Raw genomic sequence first — 24,452 nt, 5'->3', positions numbered from 1 at the left:
AAAACGTCTTTGGGAAGGAGATAGAGCATGAGGGAATCAGGAGCTTTCGAAAGTTCTGCTAGAACTTTTGATGACTGTGAAGAATCATTCCGGAGCATCGGCATGGCCCATCTAGCTGTTTTTGAAAGACAAGTGTCTGGAGGCTTCAGCTGACTGGGGCTTGGGTCTGCAGCCTGTCCTGCGCCACGCTGTGGCCGGAGCCTCTCCTAAATACCGAGGCAGAGGGACAGGAGGTGTGTGTCTGAAGGGCAGGCAGCAAGCGTGGCCGCCTCGTCTGCGAGAGGCCCCGTGTGTGACACGGCCGACCACAGGCGTGGCTGTTCAGGCCTCTCGGTTAGGAGAAGGAACAGAACTAGCATGTCTTAGTTTGGGCCTCCCCAGAAGCAGAGCCTGGGACAAGGGTTCAAACGCTAGTCATTTATTTGGGACTCGAGCCCAGGAAGCCCCGGTACAGAGTGGGACGGGAGCCAGGGGAGGGAAAGTATCTGATAAAAGATATGTCAGGAAACCATTAGCTTCGTGGTTTTGGAGCTCAGTTCTGCTGGGAAGCACCCATCCCAGCTGGGGTCAGGTTGAGGGCTACTTCTGGGGACATGTAACTGCCACCTTTCTGGTGCCCTGGGCTACAATAAACAGCTTCGAGAGCGTTGTCCACTGTCCCTGCTGAATCTCCACCAAACAGAAGACCCAGGTGCTGAAAAACACAACGGGACCATGTTATCTCCACGGAACACCAAGTACGTAGGTGGTAAACATTCATTACCGAGGAGTTAAAGCTCAACTTGTAGAGAGTGTTGAGAAATATAACCCTTCCCTCCAAATCTCTGGTATCTGTCCTTCCTGAAGTGCGACCTAGAAAATAGTATTCCACAAATTACAGAGGACACGACCTCCTGCCTAGAAACCTGGTGGTCACTGTACTTGGGGACCTAGATCCCCAGGGACGTGCCAGGCACGAGGCCTCGGGGCAGGCGCTCCACCTTCTCGTCAGTTCCCACCTGGTCACACAACAACCAAACACCAGCGGGGCCTTAGAGGTCACCGAGGAACACACCACAAAGGCCTCATGCCCGCTGGGAAGCGATACGGCTTGGCGCAAAGGTCACCACGGCTTCAGTCAGCGTGCACTCGGGCAGGGAGAGTCTCCCTGAGAGCGGGCTTGAAGGCTCCTGTCCCTGTTGACTATGTCGTGGGTCCTCAGGGCCTGCGAGGAATGCGGCTCGACCAGAAGCACTGGCGGGCGGAAGCTGCGGGTCCTGTCACGACAGAGCTGAAGTGGGATGTGCTCAGACTGCTCCTGAGGGAGGGGTTTCCGTGGGGTCAGCTTCTGCGAGCTCTGAGATTGTAGTGTGGGGCGTCTTACCTTGTCCTTCACACCTTCTAGAAACAGGATGGTCAGAGAGAGGGTATCAGGCTCTGAAAGTTGCTGTAAGGACACAAACAGCTGGGGGGAGAATACTCCTTGTAAACCAAGCAGTAGCTGAAGGGAAGTGTATCTGGGGGCATTTCTGGCAAATTCTCGGGGGGGGGGGATTACTCATTCATTATCTCAGAGTGGCTCTAGTCTCCTGAACGAACAAGGTATTGAGCACTGAGTCCCCCAAAAGCTTTTATAGTCACGACTGTCTATAGTCCTTATAAATAAAATACATAAATAAAGGAGGCAGGTAAGAGCTACACATTAACTCTGAGCAGCCCGAGACTCAGACTTTCTTGCCGTGGGGAGGGGACACCCGGGTGGTGACTGGTAGGAAGTGGAATGTGTGCTAACCCATGAGGCCAAACCCTCAGCATGGCCACTTCATCCTGTCTCATCAGAGGACAAAGGGACCCTGTCACCTTTGGAGATGACAGACTGAACTACCTAGAAGAAATAAACAGGATGTTGTTCACGTGAAGTGCTTGGGCAAGAACACGTCCCGTGCCATCCCCACAGAGAACGGCGGTCCCATTCACCGACCAAGGTTAAAATGAGAAGCAAGCACAGGGCCACGCGCCCCACAGCCCAGGCGGCCTGGGGGCAGACAGTCGCTCTGGCGCTTCTGCGGCTCCCTTGCCTTCACTGTATTCTCACCCTGTACTTTATATCCCCCTTGCCCAGTGGTCGAGTTTTACCCTCGAACGTTCGCAATGAAGGGTCACAGAGCCATGGCTGAAGGATCCGCTCCCAAATGCTGGGGTCTAAAAAACCCATCAAACAACAGGTGACAATACTGAACTGTGAGAGGCAGGGCCAGGGAGCTGGGAGCCCCAGCACGTAAGGAAAAGTCGCATTTCACACCAAAAATAAAACCTCAAATAGGAAAAGACTCGGAGAGGTGTGTGTGTGTGTTAAATGTTTCCGGTTAGTCTGCGACAAGATTTGTGCTGGTGCGTCTCCTGAGAGCGCCGTTCATGGAGACACAGATGCAACTATCTGTAAGACACCATAAAAACAGACAATGCTGTTTCTCCAAAATTTTATTTTAATTTAAATTACAGGGCCAGCCAGATATTCTGATAAGAAATTTACGTTTCCTCAGGAGAAAAGAAATGCTTTCATGGCATTGTTAACAATTGTATACATCTCTACCTTTTTTAAGGGTTAAAAATCACATTGAGTAACTGTAACTGACTTAAGTAAAATTAAACCTTTATAACACAAAAAGAAACCACTTCCAGTATAATAGTTTTGGTAATATATTAAATGATCATAACTTCAAATGCAACTTTTCAACTTTGAATGTTTTCACATTTTTTTTAAAAAACAAAAACAAAACAAGTCTTAACTGCCCAGATCCCAGTGCATCAGTGGTGTAAGGGTTTTGACAGGCTGCACCCCTCTGCCTCCAGACGGAGGCAATAGTGCTGCGAGGCCGCCGCCCAAGTGGAAGCTGGTTGTTCGAAGTTCGAAGACCCAGCTTGGCAAGGAAACCTTTCTTCCACTTGGTGTTAACTAATGTTTTCACACTAAACCCAGATACCAAGCACAAGACCACAAGAACCAGAACGCTTCACACGGTCAAGTCTGCCGTTCCCTTCCTAAACATCGTGGGTATTTTCATTTCGAAGAGCTTGGATTGCTTTCCTTACTTCCGATAGAAAAAACATGAATTATTTTACACGGATTTTGGAAAAGACAGCCTCAGAAAAACCAATTATAATGTAGGCTGCCTTTTTAATGAGATGGAATAAAACACATCTATGTTTCCTGGAGCTGTTTTCCCCACTGATATTCCTAGGAGGTCTGAAAACCTCATGCTTAAAACATCCATTGGGAGTCTCATTTTGCTGGCTGATAAATAATTCAATTAGTGAGAGAGGCTAGCAAAGAGTAATTATATAAATTTCTTAATCAGCTACAGCCATGCTGAATTTGAACTGGCAAACTCTGATTTGTTGTTAGTTGTGATCTTTGTATCACTAAGATGAACAGATACCATTCCAGTAACTTTACACAGATATGTTCTAGGAGACGTTGTTCTGCTGTGGTCACAGTAACAAAAAGTGGTGCAAAATCAGTGACTTCATAAATACTGATCATCTGCAGCATTAAGGAACAGGACATTAAAAAAAATACATTTCCCCATAGGACACCTAGGACTAGGGACTCTTCTTTTCCTAAGAGAAGCCGAAGTTTTAATTATTCAGTTTCACAACTATTGTACTGGATTACTTACTCTAAGAAGGAAAAGGTGCTCTAAGAGGTTTCCCCCACAAGGAGAATCAGCAGTAATTTAGCATAATCGGGATCTTCCGTATCTGGCAAACTCATGACTCATTTAAATGAATAAGGCCAACATCGCGCAGGAAAGCGTAGCCGACTGACGGCTCCCCAGTACGTAACTGAATACAAAGGACTGGTTTCCATTTTTTCTTTTAATGCTGTGATACTTAAATGTTAAATCAGCATTTTCATGTGATCGGAAGTATTTCAATTACATATGAGCATTCATTTTTTTTTTTTTTGCAAAAACTCAATATTAGGTAATAGTTACATACTAATACAGTAACATTCCTCTGCTGTACAAATTAAATCATTTAAAAGAAATGAGCATTCTAAGAATTATATACAAAAGAAACCTGTAAGCATTGTTGAAATGAAACGCAAGGTGTCACTGTTAGCTCTACTGGTTTAAAATACCTTCCAAAAAGTAAAATTAACAAATACCCTTCAACATATCCAGGTTTACAAGTCTCAAGAAAATCAAATGTCAAAAAATTCTAGAAAGCTGTGAAAAGCATATTTACATTTTCCTTATGACCTTATGAAGCTTCACACCTTTGAGAAGTCGCTATCAATTTATTCGCACGTCAACTTTATCCACCCAAAAAGCTCACATCTTGGATACAGTTGCCCTCTGATTTCAAATACAGCTCTGCTCCATCTTCCTTTAGTGAAGGCATACGCCCTTACCATGAATCCATGCTCAGATCTTGCACAGAGATCAATGCAAACACGCAGGTTTAATCTGATAACTGCAATCCCCTTCTCCCCTAAACCACACCACCGCCTACACATCTGCCTTCAGGAACTAGCCACGTTCAGAACTCCTACAGCAAACAAGAGTCCTCGAACTCTGAAACGACACAAAGATCAAGAGAAAGTCCACGTGTGCTCTAGTGTGCAAGAAAGCAGCAGCTACGTTCTCCAACTTGGACTAAAAAAAACAAAAAAGGTAAAATGAAAAACCGTTCACTTAACAGCAGGTTAGCAGTAAAGTTCCTCATGAACCGATAAGAGCGCCTGATGCTGAATAGCTAACAGCAAATGCTGAATTTGGATTTAATATTTTAGATGTTGATTGGAAATTAGGCTTCTTGCTGAGCTGGTCTCTTCAAATCCCTGATCTGTTTAACTAAATAGGTCTTCTCATCGTTAAATTGTTCGTCCTCGGTCCTGTCATTCTGAAACTTGCTGAGGAACTCTATGAGTTTGGTCTGGTTCTTGAGGAGGATGTCTAGGATGGGCTGCGTCTTGTTGGGATTGGCTACAAACACCTGCAGGGAGAGAAACTGGCGTCAGTCACAGGGAAGAACGAGACCCCGGCGGCCGCGCCGCAGTCAGCAGAGCTGGGCGGCACACGGTCAAGTCACACTGCAGGGGCTTCCGCTTTGGAAGACCTCATTTGACAACAGGGGTGTGGGTGTGTGTGTGTGTGTGTGTGTGTGTGTGTGTGTGTGTGTGTGTGTGTGTCCCCGCGCGTGTGCGCGCGCAAGGGAGGGGGGAGAATTATATGTTTCAGTCAAAAGGACTGACACATTCACTCATGCTCTGAAATTCAGTAGCCGGTATTAAATATAGACTGATTTTAGAATAATATGGGCAGAAATTATTTCTGGGCACAGAAAGCCAGAATGGATTTTAAGTACTAAACCCTCCAAGAAAAGCATCAAGAAATGGATTTACTTTGCGATTAATAATATTCTGTGCCAAAGATAAATGGCACTCCTCTATAATAAACACTTTTCTTGTCTCCAGTCCAGATGACATACCCTGTTTCTGGGTCCATTTTTATTTAAATGTTATACTACACAAATATGAATACTGACTGTTGGGTCACTTAGATTACCAAAATGAGGTGAATAATATTTCAACCACTGGTAAATGAAATGAGGTAACAACTCTGGAGGGAAATACTGTCTATGGCTCTAATACTCTACCTTAAAGACGTGGAAGGCCTCAAACTGGATGTTACGACTCTTGTCCCGTAGGAGATTCATCATTAACTTGAGGTTCTCTGGTTTACTGATGTACTTTGTCATAATTGTGAAGTTGTGTCTGTCTAAGAGTAGTTCACCGAGAAGCTGAGAAGACATTTAAACAATTAACTCATCAAGATTTCAAGTAAAACCAAAGTTTAAAAAAATAATTCACTTTAAAATCATCATTAAAAAAATAAATAAAAAAAAATCATCATTGTTAAGCAAAGAATATTAGCAGGTACTCAAAAGACCGATGAGCTGAACTGAAATTCTTTTTTTTTTTTTTTTAAAGATTTTATTTATTTATTTGACAGAGATAGAGACAGCCAGCGAGAGAGGGAACACAAGCAGGGGTAGTGGGAGAGGAAGCAGCAGGCTCATAGCGGAGGAGCCTGATGTGGGTCGATCCCATAACGCGGGGATCACGCCCTGAGCAGAAGGCAGACGCTTAACCGCTGTGCCACCCAGGCGCCCCTGAACTGAAATTCTAATTGAAACGTTACTGAGTGTCCACTACTTGCCACTTAAACACTTAGGCCTTTCTTTTGGGGGAAGCCTATGGGGAGTCCAACACTGCTCTCACTCTTGACATATTCCAAGGCACATGGGCCCCAAATCTGAAACTGTCAGAGCCTACTCTTTAAATATGCATTTACCTGATCTCATTAAAAAAAAAAAAACTATCAAAGAAAATGGTCAGAAGGTAAGTTATTGATAATTCTTGTTTAACTACAAATCTTAGCTTAACTGAAAAATTATTTATCTGGACTTCCCAGGACAGAAGGTTCCAGGTCCAAAGCTTCCATACACTTACCCTTTAGCCTTCGAGTTATGCTTTCATCCTATCTGATTCAGGAAGGTTTACAAGAATGAATATTTCTCTGTTCTTTCTTCTGCGAAGTATCCTGAAGACACTCCAATTTTTTCTTAATGACTCCTCATCAATACTAATGATAACAATTAAGCTGGAAAAGGCCTGTCTCCAGGGCTCACTGAGTTCTAAGGAGTCCGTTATACCACATCAGTCCTTGGTTTTCAAATGGTCACTGCCTGCTCTCATCTTTTTCCAAAACCAGCAGTCACCCCTTCGTGTTGTCTAACAGTGGGCCGACTCCTAGTGCGGGCCTAGCACGCCTGCTGTGGGCCAGGGGTCGAGCTGCAGTCCTTGTGGACAGAGGCAGAAGCAGTGTGGTAGAGAGCCTGGCCCTGGCACCAGCCTGCCTGGGTTCAAATGCTGCCTCCCCGCTCCCTGTGAGCTATGCAACCTTGAACACATTATTTAATTTGCCCTGTGCCTCAGTTCCAACATCTCATGAGAGTGCAGTGAGGAGTAAAAGCATGGATATGTATGTGCAAAGCACGTCAGACTTGAGTCTGAACAGAGACATGGGGTGAGGTCTGAGGGAAGCAAAATGCATGAATACAGTTATTCTGGATTAACTGCTTTAGTTAATTCCTTTCTGGATTCCTGGCTATGTTCTAGATACTTGGAACTTGCCAGACAACTGATCTCTAGATAAGCAACATGTCATCATATGAAATCAAAAATAACCTGATGTGCAGGAGAATAAATCTATTCTACTTAGGACTGATAAAGAAATTATAGGAAGAATTCAGAAGCTCAAGCTTGGCTTCACATCAATCTGAATCACAAAATATACAACTTTCAAGATAAGAAGCAGCAAGTATTTACTCTTATGAAGACTCAAAGTTACTATTAAGTATGTGAGGGTTTATAGCTTTACTGGTGTTCATTTTCTATCACAGAAACCAAAGAAATACTGAACATGGCTCATTTCGTTATCTGGAGGTTATCAGTTTAGTTATCTGCAGGAGGGTAATTGGTAATTCGTTAAATTTCTTTAGACATAAAAGTCTGAGGTCTTGCACAGGGAATATACATTTGCTGATAAAATGACTATAAGAATAATAAATGCCAACGTAGCTGCAAAAAAAGGAGTACAAATTAAAATCCATTTTTAAAGTACTACCGGTCCTGAAGATTGTTCCATGCGTTCATGAGGTGTTATGAAACTGCAGGAGGCGAAGACTGGCCGAAGACGTGTCCATGACTAAGGTCTTGCAAATGGCAGTCTTAACCTTCCTTCTCATGTTGGCAATTTGTAAGTGGCAAAAAGGTCTTGAAGGCCCTTCTCCTTATCTAAGCAGCCCCAAAATTCAGAATTTGGTCAAAGTCTACTGGTTTGCCAATAAACTACCCTGCTCCCCCTCCTATGAAGAGGTCTTGACCCTGGAAGCTACTACCCTAGGTAATCCTGCCTGGAAGACGCTGGCTCCATCCAGCTGCTCACGTCTGTGTGATGCTGGGGGGACAGGGTGTCCTTGGCCCTCGGGCAGAAAGGGGCTGCTGGTGTAGGGCCACTCTATAGTGTTGAGATCCACAGGGGAGCCGGCACTACATCACGAATCTTACAAATATATATTACATCACACTGATGTACAGGGAAGAAAACGCCCTTAAACAGCCGCCAGAGGTACCACCCCCTCCCCCCCACCCCCACGCAAAGATGAAAAGACTGGTCTGATCAGTGGCCATCGCCAGCCAGCACCCCTGAAGAAGGGAGGAGGTTCAGGATCCTGGAATGCTGGACTACAGGCCAGGCTGGGAGGCGAGGCCTGAACAGCAGCAATGAGTGGGAAGTGCCCCAGCCTGATCGGACCTTTCGGCAGCGACACATGTCCAAACTGTGGCTATGACTGGTCCGCCACTGCACGAGTTACAGTCTTAAGGGAAAAGAAGAAGTAGATGGCCTGCTGGAAAGGATTCCTTTGGAAATTTGGAGGGCAGAGAGTGTACTTATCAAAGGACACAAGTCTAAAAGATGCCCCTGATGTCCTTGGTCCATTCCCATAGAAAGAGAAGGTCTTTGCGAGTTGTCTCCCCATGGCAGAGGGAAGCAGGAATGTAGTCCTGATCAAATGAGTTCAGACAGCTCTGAGAGGAAGAGCTCCGAGCAGAGGAGAATTTAAAGTAGACATGGTAAAAAGTATAAATGGAATTAGGATTTTTCTCCCCCATATCCTTTGTGATTTCCATCTACAGTTCCTGTCAGGACCACTTACTGACAAAGTGAGAGGTATGCTTTTATTAACTGCACTGAGAATTTTCTAGAGTAGAGGTCCGCAAACTTTCTGTAAAGGACCAGACAGGGAATGTTTTTAGACTTTGCCAACCATATGGTCTCTGCAGCAACTTTTCAAATCTGCTGTTATATTCTGAAACAGTCTCACATAATAGGTAAATAAATGAATGTATCTGTGATCCAATAAACCTTTATTTACAAAAATAGCAGGAAGCTGGATCTGCCCCATGAGCTACAGTCTGCCAAACCCTGTTCCAGAGTTTTAAATCTTAAATGTAAATTTCAGATGGAACCATCCATATCCCAGGTTGAGACAAAGCAGCCAAACCTGCCCGTGGTTCGAGGTTTCACTGCTCACATCCCCTTCACACACCCCCACCCCAAAAAGCCTGCGCCGTGCTGGGAGGCACAACAGCTACTGGGCCTTCTTCTGGTTGAGATAATTCTAAGTTTCAAAAATAGGCCTCCAAATGTAAAATACAGCAATGCTAAGAGCGTTGCTAACAGCATACAGACTTTTTCACAATTCTGTATATTCCATTTTGGTATTCCTACCTACAGGCAGGTGGGCAGTGCCCTGTGTGGACCACTGCTGAACTTCTTCCTTTCCACAACAATCTTGACCACGGACAAATGTATTTTCCTCTCAAAGGTCTAAGACCCACACCAGCATATCTCCTTTTCCCCAAATACAAGTTTCAAACACAGGGTGAAGAGAAGTAAACCATATAAAAATAATCAGTCATACCTTGAGTGACTGTCTTTTTGTCACATAATTTTCTGAATGAAGTAACTTCTCATATTCACTGAAGAACTAAAAGATAAGAAAACATGTTTCAGATATTATATTTTTAAATATTGGTAGAGAATATTAAAAAGCTTGAACACAAACTTTTTTTTTTTTTTTAAGATTTTACTTACTGGAGAGAGAGTGAGAGAGTACGAGCAGCGAGGGGGGCAGTGGGAGAGGGAGAGTGACAAGCAGACTCCCTGCTGAGCAGGAAGCCCGTCACGGGGCTCGATCCCAGGACCCTGAGACCATGACCTGAGCTGAAGTGAGATGGTACCGACGACCCACCCAGGCGCCCTTGAGCACGCACTTCTACCACCACAAAGACCACCTGCTGCCCTTCTGTCTCACACAGCCTTCCTCAGTGGTGCTCAGAGATCCTTAGGGGTGCCCGAGGATGACCTCCAGGAGGAGGGCTCCTGGGACCGACCCTCACCCAGGCTAGCCAGGCCCATTTGGCTTAAATCTGGTCCTCTTCTGTCATCCAAACTCCATATGCACAAAACACAACTCCTACCCTCCAACTGTTTCTCAAAGTGGAGTCAGCTCTCACTCTTGGTGTTAGAAAATTCTTATTTTTTACAACTCAGTGAGCCTGAAGAACAACCACAAACAGAAAAGTTACCTGTTCTTTCAATGCATCAAGCAAAGGAGAAAATCATTAAAATTAAAATAGGTGGGGAGAAATTCAGCACTGTCAAATAGGTAGGTGTCCTAGAGAAGTTGGGACCTGGGCTCAATCTTGAATAACGGCAGCAATTTCATTTAGAAAAGGGGAGGAGAAAAGTTCTTCAGAGATAAAGAGGGAAGAACACAGCATGGGTGAAGACTGGAGAATGCACAACGTGACATACTTAGGAAGTGACACGTGTCCACTGGATTTACAAAACGGTGATCACTACCGAGCGCCGCGTCACTGGCATGGTAAGGAGCAGAAGCCCATCAAAAGCAGGGGGTAGGAAATGGAAACGAGGGACACATAGGGGCCGAGGCCACACTTGCTGAAACTGTTTGTGCCTGTGCTTCCCCATTCATCTGTGATGCAGAGCGGGCCTTAGCACAGTGCAGCTCGTGGGCCAAATCCAGCCTGCCACCCGCTTTTATAAAGTTTTGTGGGAACACAGCCACGCTCATTCATGTACTGTAAATAAGTCTGTTTATGTATTGTTTATGGCTGCTTTCTCAGCACAAGACAGGAGAGTCGAGAGCGACTGCATGGCCAGGAAGCCTCGAGTATTTACTATCTGGCCTGTTACAGAGGTTTTCTGACTCTTGCTTTAGAGCTAACCCAGAACATATGCTTATTTCTAGCCAGAGGTGGGATGGCAGACTGCTTCTTCTTCAGAGAAGGATGTTAACCCAACCTTCTCCTCAAAGGATCATCAAACCAGCGATCCAAACAACTGGACCTGCCTTAAATCAGTAACACGAACAGGTACCCCCCCCCCAAGTTCTTGACAGAAAATGCAGGTTAAGATTTTCTGCTGCCTAATTCTTAGGCTAAGCTTAGGTTCAAGAGATTATCCTGACGGAGGATTGGCTGAAGAGCACGTGTGCAGTCCATGTGCTCCCCCGGGGATGCCGGATCTCCTCCCTGGGTTAGGAATATCGCATGAGGACAGGCACCGCCGGGGCTCCTCGAAGATCTGCTCTCGGGGAACTAACTACACTTCAGTTCAGCATTTCAGTCACCTCAAGGGCTGCGTCCACTACCTGCTACTCTGACTGAATTTCCCTGAGAACGCCAACGGGAGAAATGTGTTTTGTTTTACAGATGTTGTGATTTTTTAAACAGATTCTGTTTCCCTCTATGCTTCTGGTTATTATTAGAAAGCTCAGGGCCCAAGTGGACAGGACTTCAGATGACGTAGTTTTGTGTCATCGCATCCCTTGGCTCCTTGCTCGCCTTCTCGCTCCCTCAGATCTGACCACACGGCCTACACACTTCTGTTAGCTGCCTCACATAGATTTTCCTAAAATTCTGTAAACCAATGTCATCCATTAATAACATGTAGGAAAATATTTTACTACAAAACTAAACTGATGTCACTGTTAGTTTGTATCTTCAGTGGGCTTTAAACTAAGATACTGGTATGTTCAGTTAGAGAATCTCTGAGACCAGGCAGTAGCACAAACAACGTGCCGATGTTTACTAGCTGCGTACGGTGTTCCAGGCGCTGCTGTCATGCGAGCGACACACACGTTCTTAGTAATCCTCACAACAACCCACGACAACACCTGACAGTGCCATTATGAGACTTCTTTTAGGGCCGAGGATTCTGAAGGCAGAGGGTGAATGGAGGCAGCGGCCCAAGGTGGGGCCAGGACTTGAAGCCAGACTCCGGGGAGCCTGGTGTGGAAGCCTACGCTTCTAACTGCTATAGAAAGGCACCCCTGAGATGACCGTGCTCCCATTTTAAATCAACGCACACACAAAGAAACGTACCATATCCAAACGGAAAATTAAAAAAAAATCGATGACCAGCAATGTCATGAGGCTTTCTATGCGGGCCTTCCTATGTGCGCAACACTGCATGATAGAAGTTACTGAGTGGGAGGGAGAGAGGAGCACAAAAGAGTTCGAAAGCACAGATTTTGCCTCTCAGAATCTTACAATTTAGTTGAACAGCAAAGTGAACGACAAGTGTGTGCCTAGGATTTCAAAAATTCAAACGACTAGTGAAGAATGAAAACCTATGCCAAATCTCACGGGTTAGACAGGAATTTTAAGTGGGCTGCTATTTTTTTTTTTAAGATTTTATTTATTTATTTGACAGAGAGAGACAGCCAGAAAGAGAGGAAACACAAGCAGGGGGAGTGGGAGAGGAAGAAGCAGGCTCCCAGTGGAGGAGCCTGAGGTGGGGCTCGATCCCATAATGCCGGGATCATGCCCTGAGCTGAAGGCAGACACTTAACGACTGCACCACCCAGGCGCCCCAACAAAACACTTTTATTTCCTTCCCTAAAGCAAGAAAAAATGCAAAGGGTAGTGTGTCAATCAAAAAGATAAAATTCTGCTGCTGACCACGTTAACACTCTATACCTCATTTCAGTAAAGAAATGTTTATAGCACCATTTAAAACCATTATGTATACAAAATAAGTATCTGGCATAAAAATCTAACAAATATTTCATCTCTGGTACAAAACTTACAATTTTATTATTTATGTATTTATTTGAGAGAGAGAAAGAGCGCACATGCATGAGCAAGGCAGAGGGAGGTGGGGGGCGGGGAGAGAGAGAATCTTAAGCAGGCTCCACACTGAGCACGGACAGAGCCTGACGCTTACCTAACTGGGCCACCCAGGTGTCCCCAAACTTAAAATTTTAAGGTAGTATTTCATATACTTACTTTATCATAATGTTGTTCCAAAAATTCTGCACTGAGCAATTTATGTCTCGTAAGTAAATCCTAAAGAAAGAAAATAAACTATTTTACAGTTGTTCTGCATTCAAGTTCTTTTAGAAAAGAGAATCCTAAAACATGCCAAGACATTTTACCTGATAAAGACTGTTAAAAATCACTATACTTAAAAACATCTGAACATGAATTATATTGAAAATGTTGATTCTAGGTAAGAGCGAATCAAATCATTAATAATTTGAAACTGTGATTATAATGATTGTGATTAGTCACAGATCTACAGATCTCAGAAGGAAAAATTTAAAAACCAACATATAAATTCAAAGAAATATAAAATCAAAGAAAGGGAATAAAGCAATAAAGTGAAATAAAAGTAAACCACTGTAGTAAAATGTCAAATAGAATACTGCTCCTGGTGGAGAAAGAGGGAATTTCTTTCATTAGAAAAAGTGCTGGAGGTTCCATTTTCTTCCTCCTAAATTCTGTTACATTCAGTTTCATATCTAATGCAATCTTTTTTTCAGGAACAGAATGCTTTTTAAAAAACCCACCATGTTATAAACATTAGCTCCTAAGTAAGCAGACTAATGCTGCAAAAATGTAGACTCAAACACAGAATGTCCTAGAGTCCGGTTCCACATGACTACACACTAGAGCTTATGCCTCACCATATGGTTCTCCCAGGATACAACTCAAGGGTCATTCATTCAGAAAATATCTACTATGTGCCAGGTAAAGTTCTAGGTGCTGGGGCTACAAAGACAAAAAGATGTGATCCCTGCCTTTAAGGACCTGGAAGTTAGCAACGAACTAGCCTTCGTCTCACCAGGTAGGAAAGAGAATGGGAACAACTGACGAAACAATCAGTTGTTACTTGGTGAGTTAGTGAATACAATTCCTTTAGAGCCGCCCACTGGAGAGTTTAGTGCCAATGATCCCCATTCTCTGAACAACTCTCCTTGTTTTCTTTGCTGTTTATGTTTGAGTGGCCCAGGGCATGATGAACTGGTGTTTCCTGAAGTACGTCCAAGTGTAATGCTGGTCCTGAGAAATGCTCTAGGAAACGTTCCAGGTCAAACGCACGTGGAAAGCGCTACAGCTCCGGTTCCCGTGTGGGGATCTCGCAGGTCTCGAGAGATTCTGCAGGGAGCTCTTCTGTTGCCTCCTGTGTAACTGCCCTTCCCTGAGAGGCCTTCCTCACACAGGCTTTCTCCTCGGCCTAGCTAACTACCACCTTCAAACCTTGCTCCCACATCACCGCTATAGAGAAGCCTTCCAGACTGATCACTAGCACCGAAGCATGGACAAAGTCATCTTTATGTCTGTGGGATTATCTGATTACTGTCTCTCTCATGCTAGACTGTAAGTTCTATAAATATAATGGCCATGTCTATTTTTACTAATCTTTGAATCCCCAGCACCCATGCAGTGCCCAGCACATAGTAAGAGCTTAATATTTAATAAATAAATGAATGAACCAACAAAATCAGGGAACGGGTTTGGGAAAACACCGCATCAAGAAATCTTCAAAGTACGGTTTTAAGAAGGCTTCTAACCACCCCAAAGATTTACAGGCGTTCAAACTGCTGGATAGGGTATGCATTGTATGCCCAGGAAAGACCTACCTAATTTTTTCCCAAATACCGCCCCCACCCCCGGATTGACAAAATGAGAAAACCTGAAGTTTAAGCACCCTAAAGCAGCTGGAAAAGAAATGCTACGAAGTTCCCCATATGGGGCAGGAGATGGCAGGGGAGGGAAAGGAGAGTTTATATTATCTTAGCATACTGGCCCACGGGGATCAGCTATTAGGGAGAGAGGTCACAGGCCTTGAAAGGAATATATGAAGGATGCTACTGCCATCTGTTTATGGCAGTGTCTCCCCTCCCTCCCCCCACAGGAGCCTCAAGGGTGGGGGTTTGTCTGGCTCACTGCTGAGCCTCAGCGCCTACAGAGCCGTGCCTGGCACAGAGCTGGCACTCAGGCTTGTGGAGTGAGCTGAATGAACAAATGAATAAGCGAATTAAGGGATCCATGCAAAACTAAGTGTCATTTCTACTTTTTTTTTGTGTGTGTGTGTGGCTAAGTCATTCTGGAGACCAATGTAAGGAAGTACAGTGAAAGGAACCCAGTGTTCACTGCTCTGCCATAATCTGACAGAGAGAATGCCGATGGCGGGGGTCCTAAAGACAATGGCTCTCAACTGGGGTTGGTATTAGGGACGGGTAGGTAGAAAATGCTGCTCTAGAAAGCAAAAGTCCTAAATATGCAGTGCAACAGATTTTTACTGAAGTTTTGAGTGAGGAAAGCACTCTGAAGGACAGATCTCAAATAGGAGCAAGAGCCTCACAGCTGGGTCACACAGGAGAAGGGGGACCTCTAACATCTCCCCGTCTAGGAAAGATTCTATTACCGTTTGGTTTTAAGAGACGAGGAAACTCAGGAAACCACTGTCAATGGTCTTGGGTTTGGAGAAACTGAAGGGGCGCTCTGAGACTGCTGGAGTAGGAGCTGGACCCCAGTGCACCACAGGACGAAAGCTCCTTGTCAAGACGGGCCACACCAGGGCCTGGAGAGGAGTGACACGTTGGCAGGAAAGGAGCAACTGCTGAGAGCGCACTGAAAAAGGTATATTCTAAAGCAGGGAAAAGAGGAGGTGGGGACTTGGGCAGAGCCTCTTCCTACTGAGCGATGAGAAGGAACCTCAGCCTAGGGGCTAGAGCCAAGAGCTCCGGAGAGTTCAAGCCATGGTGGGGGACAGAAATCAACAGAGAAGACAAAGGGAAAAGGTCATGCAGTCAGTGGTCAGCAACCTGCAAAATTTCCAGGGTGCCATATGGTCCCAGAGCACAAGGTGCTGGGTCAGCTAGCAGTGGGGAGAAGGAGCGGGATCTCTGATTTCCTCCCTATCTAAATTCTAGTATATCCAAGGCCCTGGCAGGACTGGGAGAAAGGCAGGGGTCATCTCCCAAGCCCAGCAGATTGAGCAGCCAACTTTTAGGGTATGCTGAATTTAAAAAGATTCCTACAAGTCAGTAAGTTGGGGCCTCAAACACCATGTGGCAAAGACGGCCTTGGGGTCCCTGAAGAAATGCCACAGACCCCAGGGCTCGATTTCACAGAGCCCTGGCAAGTTGTGTGGCCCATTTTCCTCCTTGATGCTTGACCGTGTCCCAGGACAAGACTCAATTCTTCCAAATGTGTGGTTCCCCTTTGGAGCTCTTGAGGGTTAGAAAGTTCTCCCTGTGCTAGAGTCAAACCTATCCCCAGGTTATTTCCGGAAACTGTCAGAGCCAACAGAAATACGTTCAACCCACTTTCTACAGGACCCACTTCACGTACATGTAGTGCTCTCACGGCAAGTCCCTACCGAGTCTTCTCTTCTCCAGGCTAAATACGTCCAAGTTCCTTTAACCACTCCTCGCATGACAGGTTCTGAGTCCCCCTCACCATCTACTGTCTTCTGAAAGTCATCTATTTGTCTATGTGCCTCTTAAAGTGTAGCGCCTGGAACGGAACACATTTATGTGTTGTTACCTTAATGGCTTATAGTGGGTGAGACCATCATCGGCTCCTTAGGTCACACACTGTGTGGTCACATGTGGCTCTGGGGCAGCAGCATCACACTGTTTAATGTTACAGGATGTATTCAGAATTTTGTTTCCTCAGAGTGGGCTCTGGAGGCAGACTGCCTGGGTTCAAATTCTGGCTTCCCCAATTATAGCCTCACTTCACCCAACATTTCTAGACTCCAGTTTCCTTTTCTGTAAAGGAGATGGTTGAGTCGGATGTGAAATTGCCTACATTTTAGTAACTATTACACTTAGTAATTATTATATTTAGTATTAACTATATTATTATGCCTTATTCCCACATCCCTTAATTATAGAGTTGGGTCCTCAAGTGGAAGACTTCAGTCATCGTCCTGTTCCATTCTGGCCTCTCCAGATCTCTACGAAGCCTTATTTTAGGATCACCATTGTCTGCTATCTTTCCCTTCACAGCTATCACCCACACATTTGATAAGTAGGCCTTGTCACCCTTTATCTATCTAAGTCATTAACAATGTTCAGCTGGGCTGAGGAAAAGCCCAGCGGATATCCACTAGAAATTTCTCTCCAGGGTGATGGCAATCCACTCTCCAGCACCTTAGGAATGTGGCATTCAGTTAGATGGAGGTCACTGCTCTGAGACTCCCGCTCCTGTCTTTTCACTGAGTCCATGAAAACGGATCGGTACGATTATTCAACATCGAGTATATCCTCATGGCCATAAAGGAACAGCTATGTACGTCACCCTGACACACTAGTGCTATTACCTCCATCCCAACAGATGAAGAGCTTAAGATTAAATCCACAGCAGAGGTGGGAAATGAACCCAGGCAGCCACACACTCTTAGTCCCCTCATCTACTGGCATCTATGAGATTAATATGACTGAACTTACACTTCGTGAATCCATGCTGGCTGTGGGTACACGGTTTCCTTTCCAAAATGTTCAGAAATCATCTCTTTAGAAATACTTTCTAGAACCTTACACAGGTATAACATCGAGCTCCAAGCTCCACCAGCCTCTCTGGGGAATCTACCTTCTTTTACTCTGGAAGAATTGGAAATATATTTGTTGGCCTTCTGATGCCCCTCCCCATCTCCTTAAGTCCTCAAAAATGAAAACACAAACAACACTGGGCTACTAATTTACTATCTTAGTACACATTCATTCAAGCTACAAATCTTGGACACATTTAGAGCAGGTAGATTTTTTAAAAAATATTTATTTATTTAAGTAATCTCTACACCCAACGTGGGGCCTGAACTCACGACCCCAATATCAAGAGTCACACACTCTTCCGACTAAGCCAGTCAGGTGCCCCTGGAGCAGGTAGTTTTAATTTCCTTTTAAGACTCAGCACCCATTCCACAGACTTTAAATTCAGGTTTATGGATGAGCTGCATTTGTTTGAAAGTTTTTATGTGCAGAGTGTATTTTCTGGAGAGAAAATTCTTCTCTCACATTCTTCAAGGGCAGCGCAAGCCACGGATCTATCCTCCTTTTTCTATGACACAAATAGTCTCTCAAAGAGGACACCAGCAAACCAGGAGAGGAGAGGCCTCTGTCCCGGTCAGCACGTCTGGCGTGAAGCTGTGAGTGTCACCACTCTGATCCGGGTTCCTTCTAGGACAGGTGGGGAGGAAAGGTCTGCCTGATAGGTCTGTGTCTCTCTCCCTCCCCCACACTGTCTTAGTTTTGGGCTCTACTTGGTTTTGTTTCTTGGAGAGCTCTCTGTTCAGGGGCCTCTTTAAAGAGCGCCTCCCTTTCCGTGTCATCGGGAGCGGCTGAGACACATAAGCCAGGGCAGCTTCTCAGCGCGGTCTCTTCCAGAGTCCACCCTTCACATTCTGCACGGTGCTGCCAAGTTTCCCTTCCTCAGGTAGACCTACCTGCCAGGCGTTGCCCAGTCTCTCCCTCTCCGGCTAATGTGACCTGACAGGGTTGCTTTACCCAGTGATTCCATCACTGCTGCCTTCTCCTTAGTGAGAATGTAACTCAAAGCAGCAGCCCTAACTGAGGGCTGATAATGGAATCCAGACTGTCAGATACTGCGAATCACATTTCTGGTACAGTGTTCACACATCTCTCTCGCCTGCTAGCCAGCTGTGCCGCCTGTGCCAGAAGCATGGCAGCAAGCGCCCTCCTGGGTCGGGCTCCCCCACCGCCGCCGCTCCCCTCCTCTTCCCCCACCTGCCTCTCCTGCCATGGCTGCTCTCAGCTCATGGCCTGCTTTCCACACAGGATCTCTCCCCAACGTGTGGAGCTACCGCACCTCTCTCTGTCACAAGCCTGCTGCTTCTGAACGGGGCACTTCCTTCCACCAACAGATCCTAAGTATGAGTCCTACCCCAAAACTACAGTGACACAAAAGACATCACATTTGTTGCTCTGTTATAACCCCAAATTCAATTCATTTTGCTTTGTACGTTGACACAAAAATATCTGAGATCTTACCTAAGGCTTCTGATATCCTCTTTAATGATTTCAGGGAAATAAATCCTTGGGCACCTCTCACACTATTACCTTATTCTCGTTTGATGTGAAACCCTAATGGCCAGGTCCTCAGGTTTTCATCCTGTTTTAAGGGTGTTCATTCACTGTGAGGAACATTATTTTACCCAGAGACCAAGGCGTATACTCATTATCTCAAGGGCTCTTTATCTTCATAAAACCGAACCCTCATGAGAAAAGCGGCTACTTCTCACTAAAACAGTGCTCACAGTTTCTGAGCAAAGTAGCCTGCAGGTTAGTATATTAAATTCTGATTACATTAAAGTAGCAATATATATCCACTTATGAGGTCAGACATTTTATATAAGGGAATGTAACATCTAAAAGCTACTTTCATTGTGAAGAACACTAAATAATATTACTGCTTTATATACCATAAACAGCACAGAACCTTGCAATTCAAAACGGAAGTGCGCATGTGGTACAGTGGTACCATATCACGTGTATTTAATTTACACAAATACACAACGGGGAGATACGGTATCCAGGAAAGGGAGGCTACACAATAATTTGGATAGTGCAGGTGATTCTGCTCCCCTTCCTCCAAGCATCTAATAAATAAGCTTTGGCATGAAAATGAGGTCGGAGAATTAAGTCCATTGCGCCCTTGGGCCTGCCCACAACGTGGAAATCTCTGTCCTGACTGTGGTTCTAGTATTTAAAGACATGCCTATTCCAAATTAGCACGGCCCTTTACAGAAGACAACTACTTTGCCTGGTGTTTAACCAAAGAAACTGCTATAGTATGTTCCAACACAGGAGAAAACCCTGTTTCTTAGTTGTACTGTATATCAATATACCACACCTGATGGGTAATTTAATAGAAACGTGTACTTTTGACCATACTGACCAGACTTTTACATAGAGATTATAATCTAACTCTTCCACCCTTTTTAAGCCACGACTCTACTGCATCCACTAAGTCACACGGACACACGTAAAACATATCTTCTCTCTTCCCGCTAGAGGGCAGCCGTGTATAGAATTGGAGCTCAGAGATTCAGGAAGAAACAGCAAACCAGTTAATCAGACTTACAAATGTATTTAGAATTCTATAGTTTTATGTTACCTTGAATGTGGCAAATGCATCTGAAGCTATGTCAAATGTTGACATTTCGACATATCTGAAGAAATCGTAAAATTGTTCTGACCACAAAATGATTTTTGCAAGTGGCTCATGTCTGATGCATTCTCTCAACATTATTCCACAATTTAGAGCTATTTCTGGAGACTCATACCTACAAAAAGAAAAGACAGACAAACCATGATTGCTGTTTTAAAACTCCTCTAACACCAAACGGTTCAAATTTTTAGAACAGGAAGTTTCAGATGTGTCCTAATGACCAGAGCTGGTTACAAAAGGCATCTGTCTCAGAGGAGGGTATGGGCTCAGGTGAATTTACTCTAGAGGGCGCACACACCTTAGCTCGTGACAACTGCTTCAAACCAAAGAAAAATAACAATAAATAAATAAATAAATAAACAAACAAATAAATAAATAACATTCGTTATTTAAGCTAAAAGATTTGAGGAGAGTATTTAGGGTCACACCTCCAAATAGGGGTTAGATTTACGTGTGGTGCTCTCAAGACTTCAGAAAAACCAAAAGCTGAATCAAAAGCCATTATGAAACAAAATGGTTTCCTAAACTCACAGTATCTAAAGAAGTCTATCAAATACACAGCATTTAACGTCATTGTTTCAATTCAATACTCAAAACAGAACCTTCAAGACTCTTGGCAATGTGAACCCTACAAAGTTGAAAGCCTGATCCTGAGGAGGTCACAGAGTGCTTGTCAGGAGAGCCTGGAGGACTCGCAGTGGGTGCTGGGGATGCCGTGGCATCAGTCACACACACATGCTGTGTCCCATCTCAGTCAGAAAGGAGCCCCATTTTCCTCTCAGCCCCGCTGCCCGCTCCCTTCTGACGGGTGCCTCGCCTCGGAGACTGGCCTCGGCCTCTCCACCGCCTTCCGGGCCGCACGCACCGGCCTCGCGTCTTTCCCACGTACCGGCTCCTTGGCCCTCCTGCATCGTCGCATTTCCCAACATTCTACTTGCAAAAGGCCTCCTCCTGGCTAAAAGAAACTTCTCTCACAACATAAATTCCACTCCTTAGTGTCCCAACAGTGCCGACCTTTGCATCTTTGTCTTTGAAAAAGGAAAGAAAAAGCTCTCTCAGTTCTCCTTTCTACCCCTCGGACTGTTCCTATTTCTTGCCTGGCCGAGGGTGTTCCTCCGTGGCTGCCCCCTGCTAGTGATCGCCCGTACAATTTCATGGCTCCCACCACGACTCCACAATTCCCCTACTCAGGTCTGCTCCTGAACTCTAGTTAGGCATTTTCTGTTGCCTCTGGACAACTTCAGTTAAAGATCTACCATAAGCACTACATATCTAAATTCAAATCTCATCTCCCTCCGCAAAATAGGCACCCTCCCCTGCTTCCTCATTTCTGTAATTTGGCACCACGATTTTGTTTCAGATACCCGGGTCTAAAACAGGTCTTCCAGAATTTTCTCATCTGATAATTTAAGTGTTCTATACCTGTGCTGTCCACTGTGGTAGTTACTACTAGCCACACATGGCTACTGAGCACTTGAAATCTGGCTAGCATGACTGAGGGACTGAATTCTAAATGTTATTTAATTTAAACTGATTTAAAACAAAATGCTGCAGTGTGGTTAGCAGGTACTGCTTTGGACAGTACAGTTTCTATCTTCCCCCCCCTTCAGCACATCCCGACCGTCCCATCTTTGGTGTCACCACCCATTCTTTTTAAGACTTCTCTGAAATACTTTAGTTTCATTTCCTTTCAGCCATCCCCACTGTTGCACTAACTCGCACCTAGAGAAGGGCAAGCGCTCCCTAACCAGCATCTTTGTTTAAGCTACGTCTTAACCAAATGACCCAACACAGAAGGGTATCAATAGCATTTCCAGCTTTGGAGTTAAAATTATTTCTAGTTGCCAATCAAATAAACACAAACTTCTGGGCTTAATGTCCAGGCTTCGCCTGAGATCTTTTCCTACGGTACAACGTCATCTCCCACTCTGCCATTAAGCACTCACTCTATCTCCTTATTGGTGCCCGTTGTTATGTTCATTCCTGTCCCTGGACCCACTCTCCTTTTTTCTAACTACGCAAATTCCAAACCCTCTGGAACACCAATCATTAGTCTCACCTCTTTTACCAACGCTTGCCTCATTGACTAAACCCACATTTTATCCCCTGAAATCCTACAGTAGTAATTGTTCTCTAGCAGTGGTACCCCTCTGCTGTACACGGGTGCATCACAGAGCCTCAAGAAGATCCAAATGACTCCTCTGTATCGCGTGTGGCCCAGCAACTAGAATGCTGACCGGTGCTTCGGTGATGACAATGTCTGCTCGCAAAATGGCTGATCGTACAATTCACCTTCACTCATCCTAATTTAATAAGTGGGAGACTAGAAAGACAAGAGTTAAGACACAGTTTGGTACAACAAGTTGGGCAGGTTTTGATGGTGGTTTGTCAAGCTTGTCTTAAATGATTAAGCCGTAAGCCATTGAGTACAGGGCAAACAGTTATGCTGTACAACCTGCTAGCACTAGAGTGGAAAACACATTAACATTCAAGTCACCAGAGAAAGAACTACTGCCTCCAGATGCAGTCAAACACTAGCAACGAGATTATATTCAAATGCACACTGACACCAGCAGCATAAGTCCCCCTGGTGTCTAACACCAAAGTACTTCCAGCCTATGCAGGTGGTCACGTTGTATGAGAGTAGTCTAAACTCACGAACTAAGGTACAGAAATCTTAAAAGGTAGCTCACAAGGCTCCTTGAAGAAATGAGTGTTTCCAGGTCTGGGGCAGGAACCCGTACAAAACGAGTGAGGGACATCTTGTGCCAGAAAGCAAGGAAGCTATCAGGACTAATGGGGTCTTGCCAAAAGGACATGGGCACCAACTTGAAGGAGTTTCCCAATGGCCCAATGATGACACAATGTGGATATAAAAATCTGGACATAATGACTGCAATGGACTGAAACACATCAAATGTATTTTAAAAAACCCCCAGACTTGAGTTCATAATGACTTACTCACCAATTTAAAAGAACAGAGGACAAAGGAACACACTAAATGAAATCACAGGAATGCAAAATTCATAATATGTGATTTTCTACAGAACAAATGCCAGTTGCTTCAACAAGTAAATGGTATTAAAAAAAAAAAAAAGAAGGCATAAGAATCATATTGACCAAATTCAGTTTGTGGACCCTGCTTGGAACTGGATTTAAACAAAGTAACTGAAAAATGGCATTTTGCGTGTGAAAGGTGAAAGTCCAGGGCATCTGAACACTGAGTATAAGATAATGTTGGGTTTGTAAATGGTATCATGACTATGGTAAAAACAAATCCTCGGATGTATTATGTAAAAGATCCCAGGGATGCATACTGAAACACCGTTGTGTGTAAGGAGGGAAAGGAGGAGGCAAGGGCTATGAAGTATGAGTGACAGACGGTTAGTGACGGTCAGAGCTGGGGGAGGGGTAGGAAAAGGCTGGTTATTTTTTTCCTTCCAGCTTTCTGCACATTTTCTACTCTAAGGGCTAAAAAGGATGGGGAGATAGGCACTGGTGGAGACCAACACCAGCTGCGTTCTCCAGTCTTCTCTTCCTCTCCTCCCTCACTGAGTTTTCTGCTCTGGCCCGCTCACGTCCGAGCTTTCAATTTTTCTTTAAACTCTACCTTAAATTTCTGACTTTTAAATTTAGACATGATGTCTAACAATGTTTGTATCATACCTCTGGCTACTTTCAAGCAAAAAAGCAGGCAAATTAATTTATGGATTTTAATAACCACTGCTTTCTATGGAAAAGGAAATACTCCGTTTAAAAATACACAAAGGCATCTTGGAAGGTGCTCTAAGAACACCAAAATTTCAGACTACTCACTACATGTTTACACACGCAACTCTGGGTTGGTAACAACAAAAAATTAGATGCCAAAAGTTCTGTATGGCAACATCTGAAGCAGCAACATAGATATTTAGAAATAGAAAGAAGGAAACAGAATGCTGGCATCAAACACATGCACTGACTCATGCTTTGTCTAAACAAGTTTGAACTTGGGGGAAGTGTTAAACCGCAGAGATATGAATCAGAGGGAGGCAGGCTATAAAGCGAGGGGTAGGAGAGCAAGCTGATTCACGCCAACAGTCATGCCAGTAAAACGCCTGTCCGCCAATTTAATAGAACAGCACCAATGCTGGGACAAACAGATGCACCCCAGACCCAGAGCCGGCAAACACCTCTTGTGTGAAATGACAGGAGGTGACCTTGCCAATCAGGGAGGCTCACTACTGAGGGAGATGAAGATTTTTCTTTTGTTTTGAAGTTTTTAGGCTTTTTGGGTTTGTGTTTGTTTTTTGATACTAACAAACTACCATAAATGCCTTATTAT

The 24,452-nt window shown here is 44.5% G+C and overlaps 1 protein-coding gene across 1 annotated transcript in view; it reads right to left on the bottom strand.

The window, feature by feature from the left end:
* Window positions 1-2,442: 2,442 nt before the first annotated feature.
* CAB39 (calcium binding protein 39) overlaps window positions 2,443-24,452 on the bottom strand; it is a 50,171-nt gene continuing 28,161 nt past the window's right edge. The window contains exons 4-8 of the mRNA XM_002917443.4: window positions 20,075-20,243; window positions 12,932-12,991; window positions 9,538-9,603; window positions 5,644-5,787; window positions 2,443-4,980 (exon numbers count right to left, since the gene is read on the bottom strand). Coding sequence (XP_002917489.1) covers window positions 4,792-4,980; window positions 5,644-5,787; window positions 9,538-9,603; window positions 12,932-12,991; window positions 20,075-20,243 — 628 coding nt within the window. The 3' untranslated portion in view covers window positions 2,443-4,791. The remainder of the gene's footprint in view (window positions 4,981-5,643; window positions 5,788-9,537; window positions 9,604-12,931; window positions 12,992-20,074; window positions 20,244-24,452) is intronic.

This window comes from Ailuropoda melanoleuca, chromosome 2 (genome assembly GCF_002007445.2).
Source record: "Ailuropoda melanoleuca isolate Jingjing chromosome 2, ASM200744v2, whole genome shotgun sequence".
In the NCBI taxonomy this organism is placed as follows: Eukaryota; Metazoa; Chordata; class Mammalia; order Carnivora; family Ursidae; genus Ailuropoda; species Ailuropoda melanoleuca.
The sequence above is the reverse complement of the archived record's forward strand: the minus strand, read 5'-3'. Positions and strand labels throughout refer to the sequence as shown.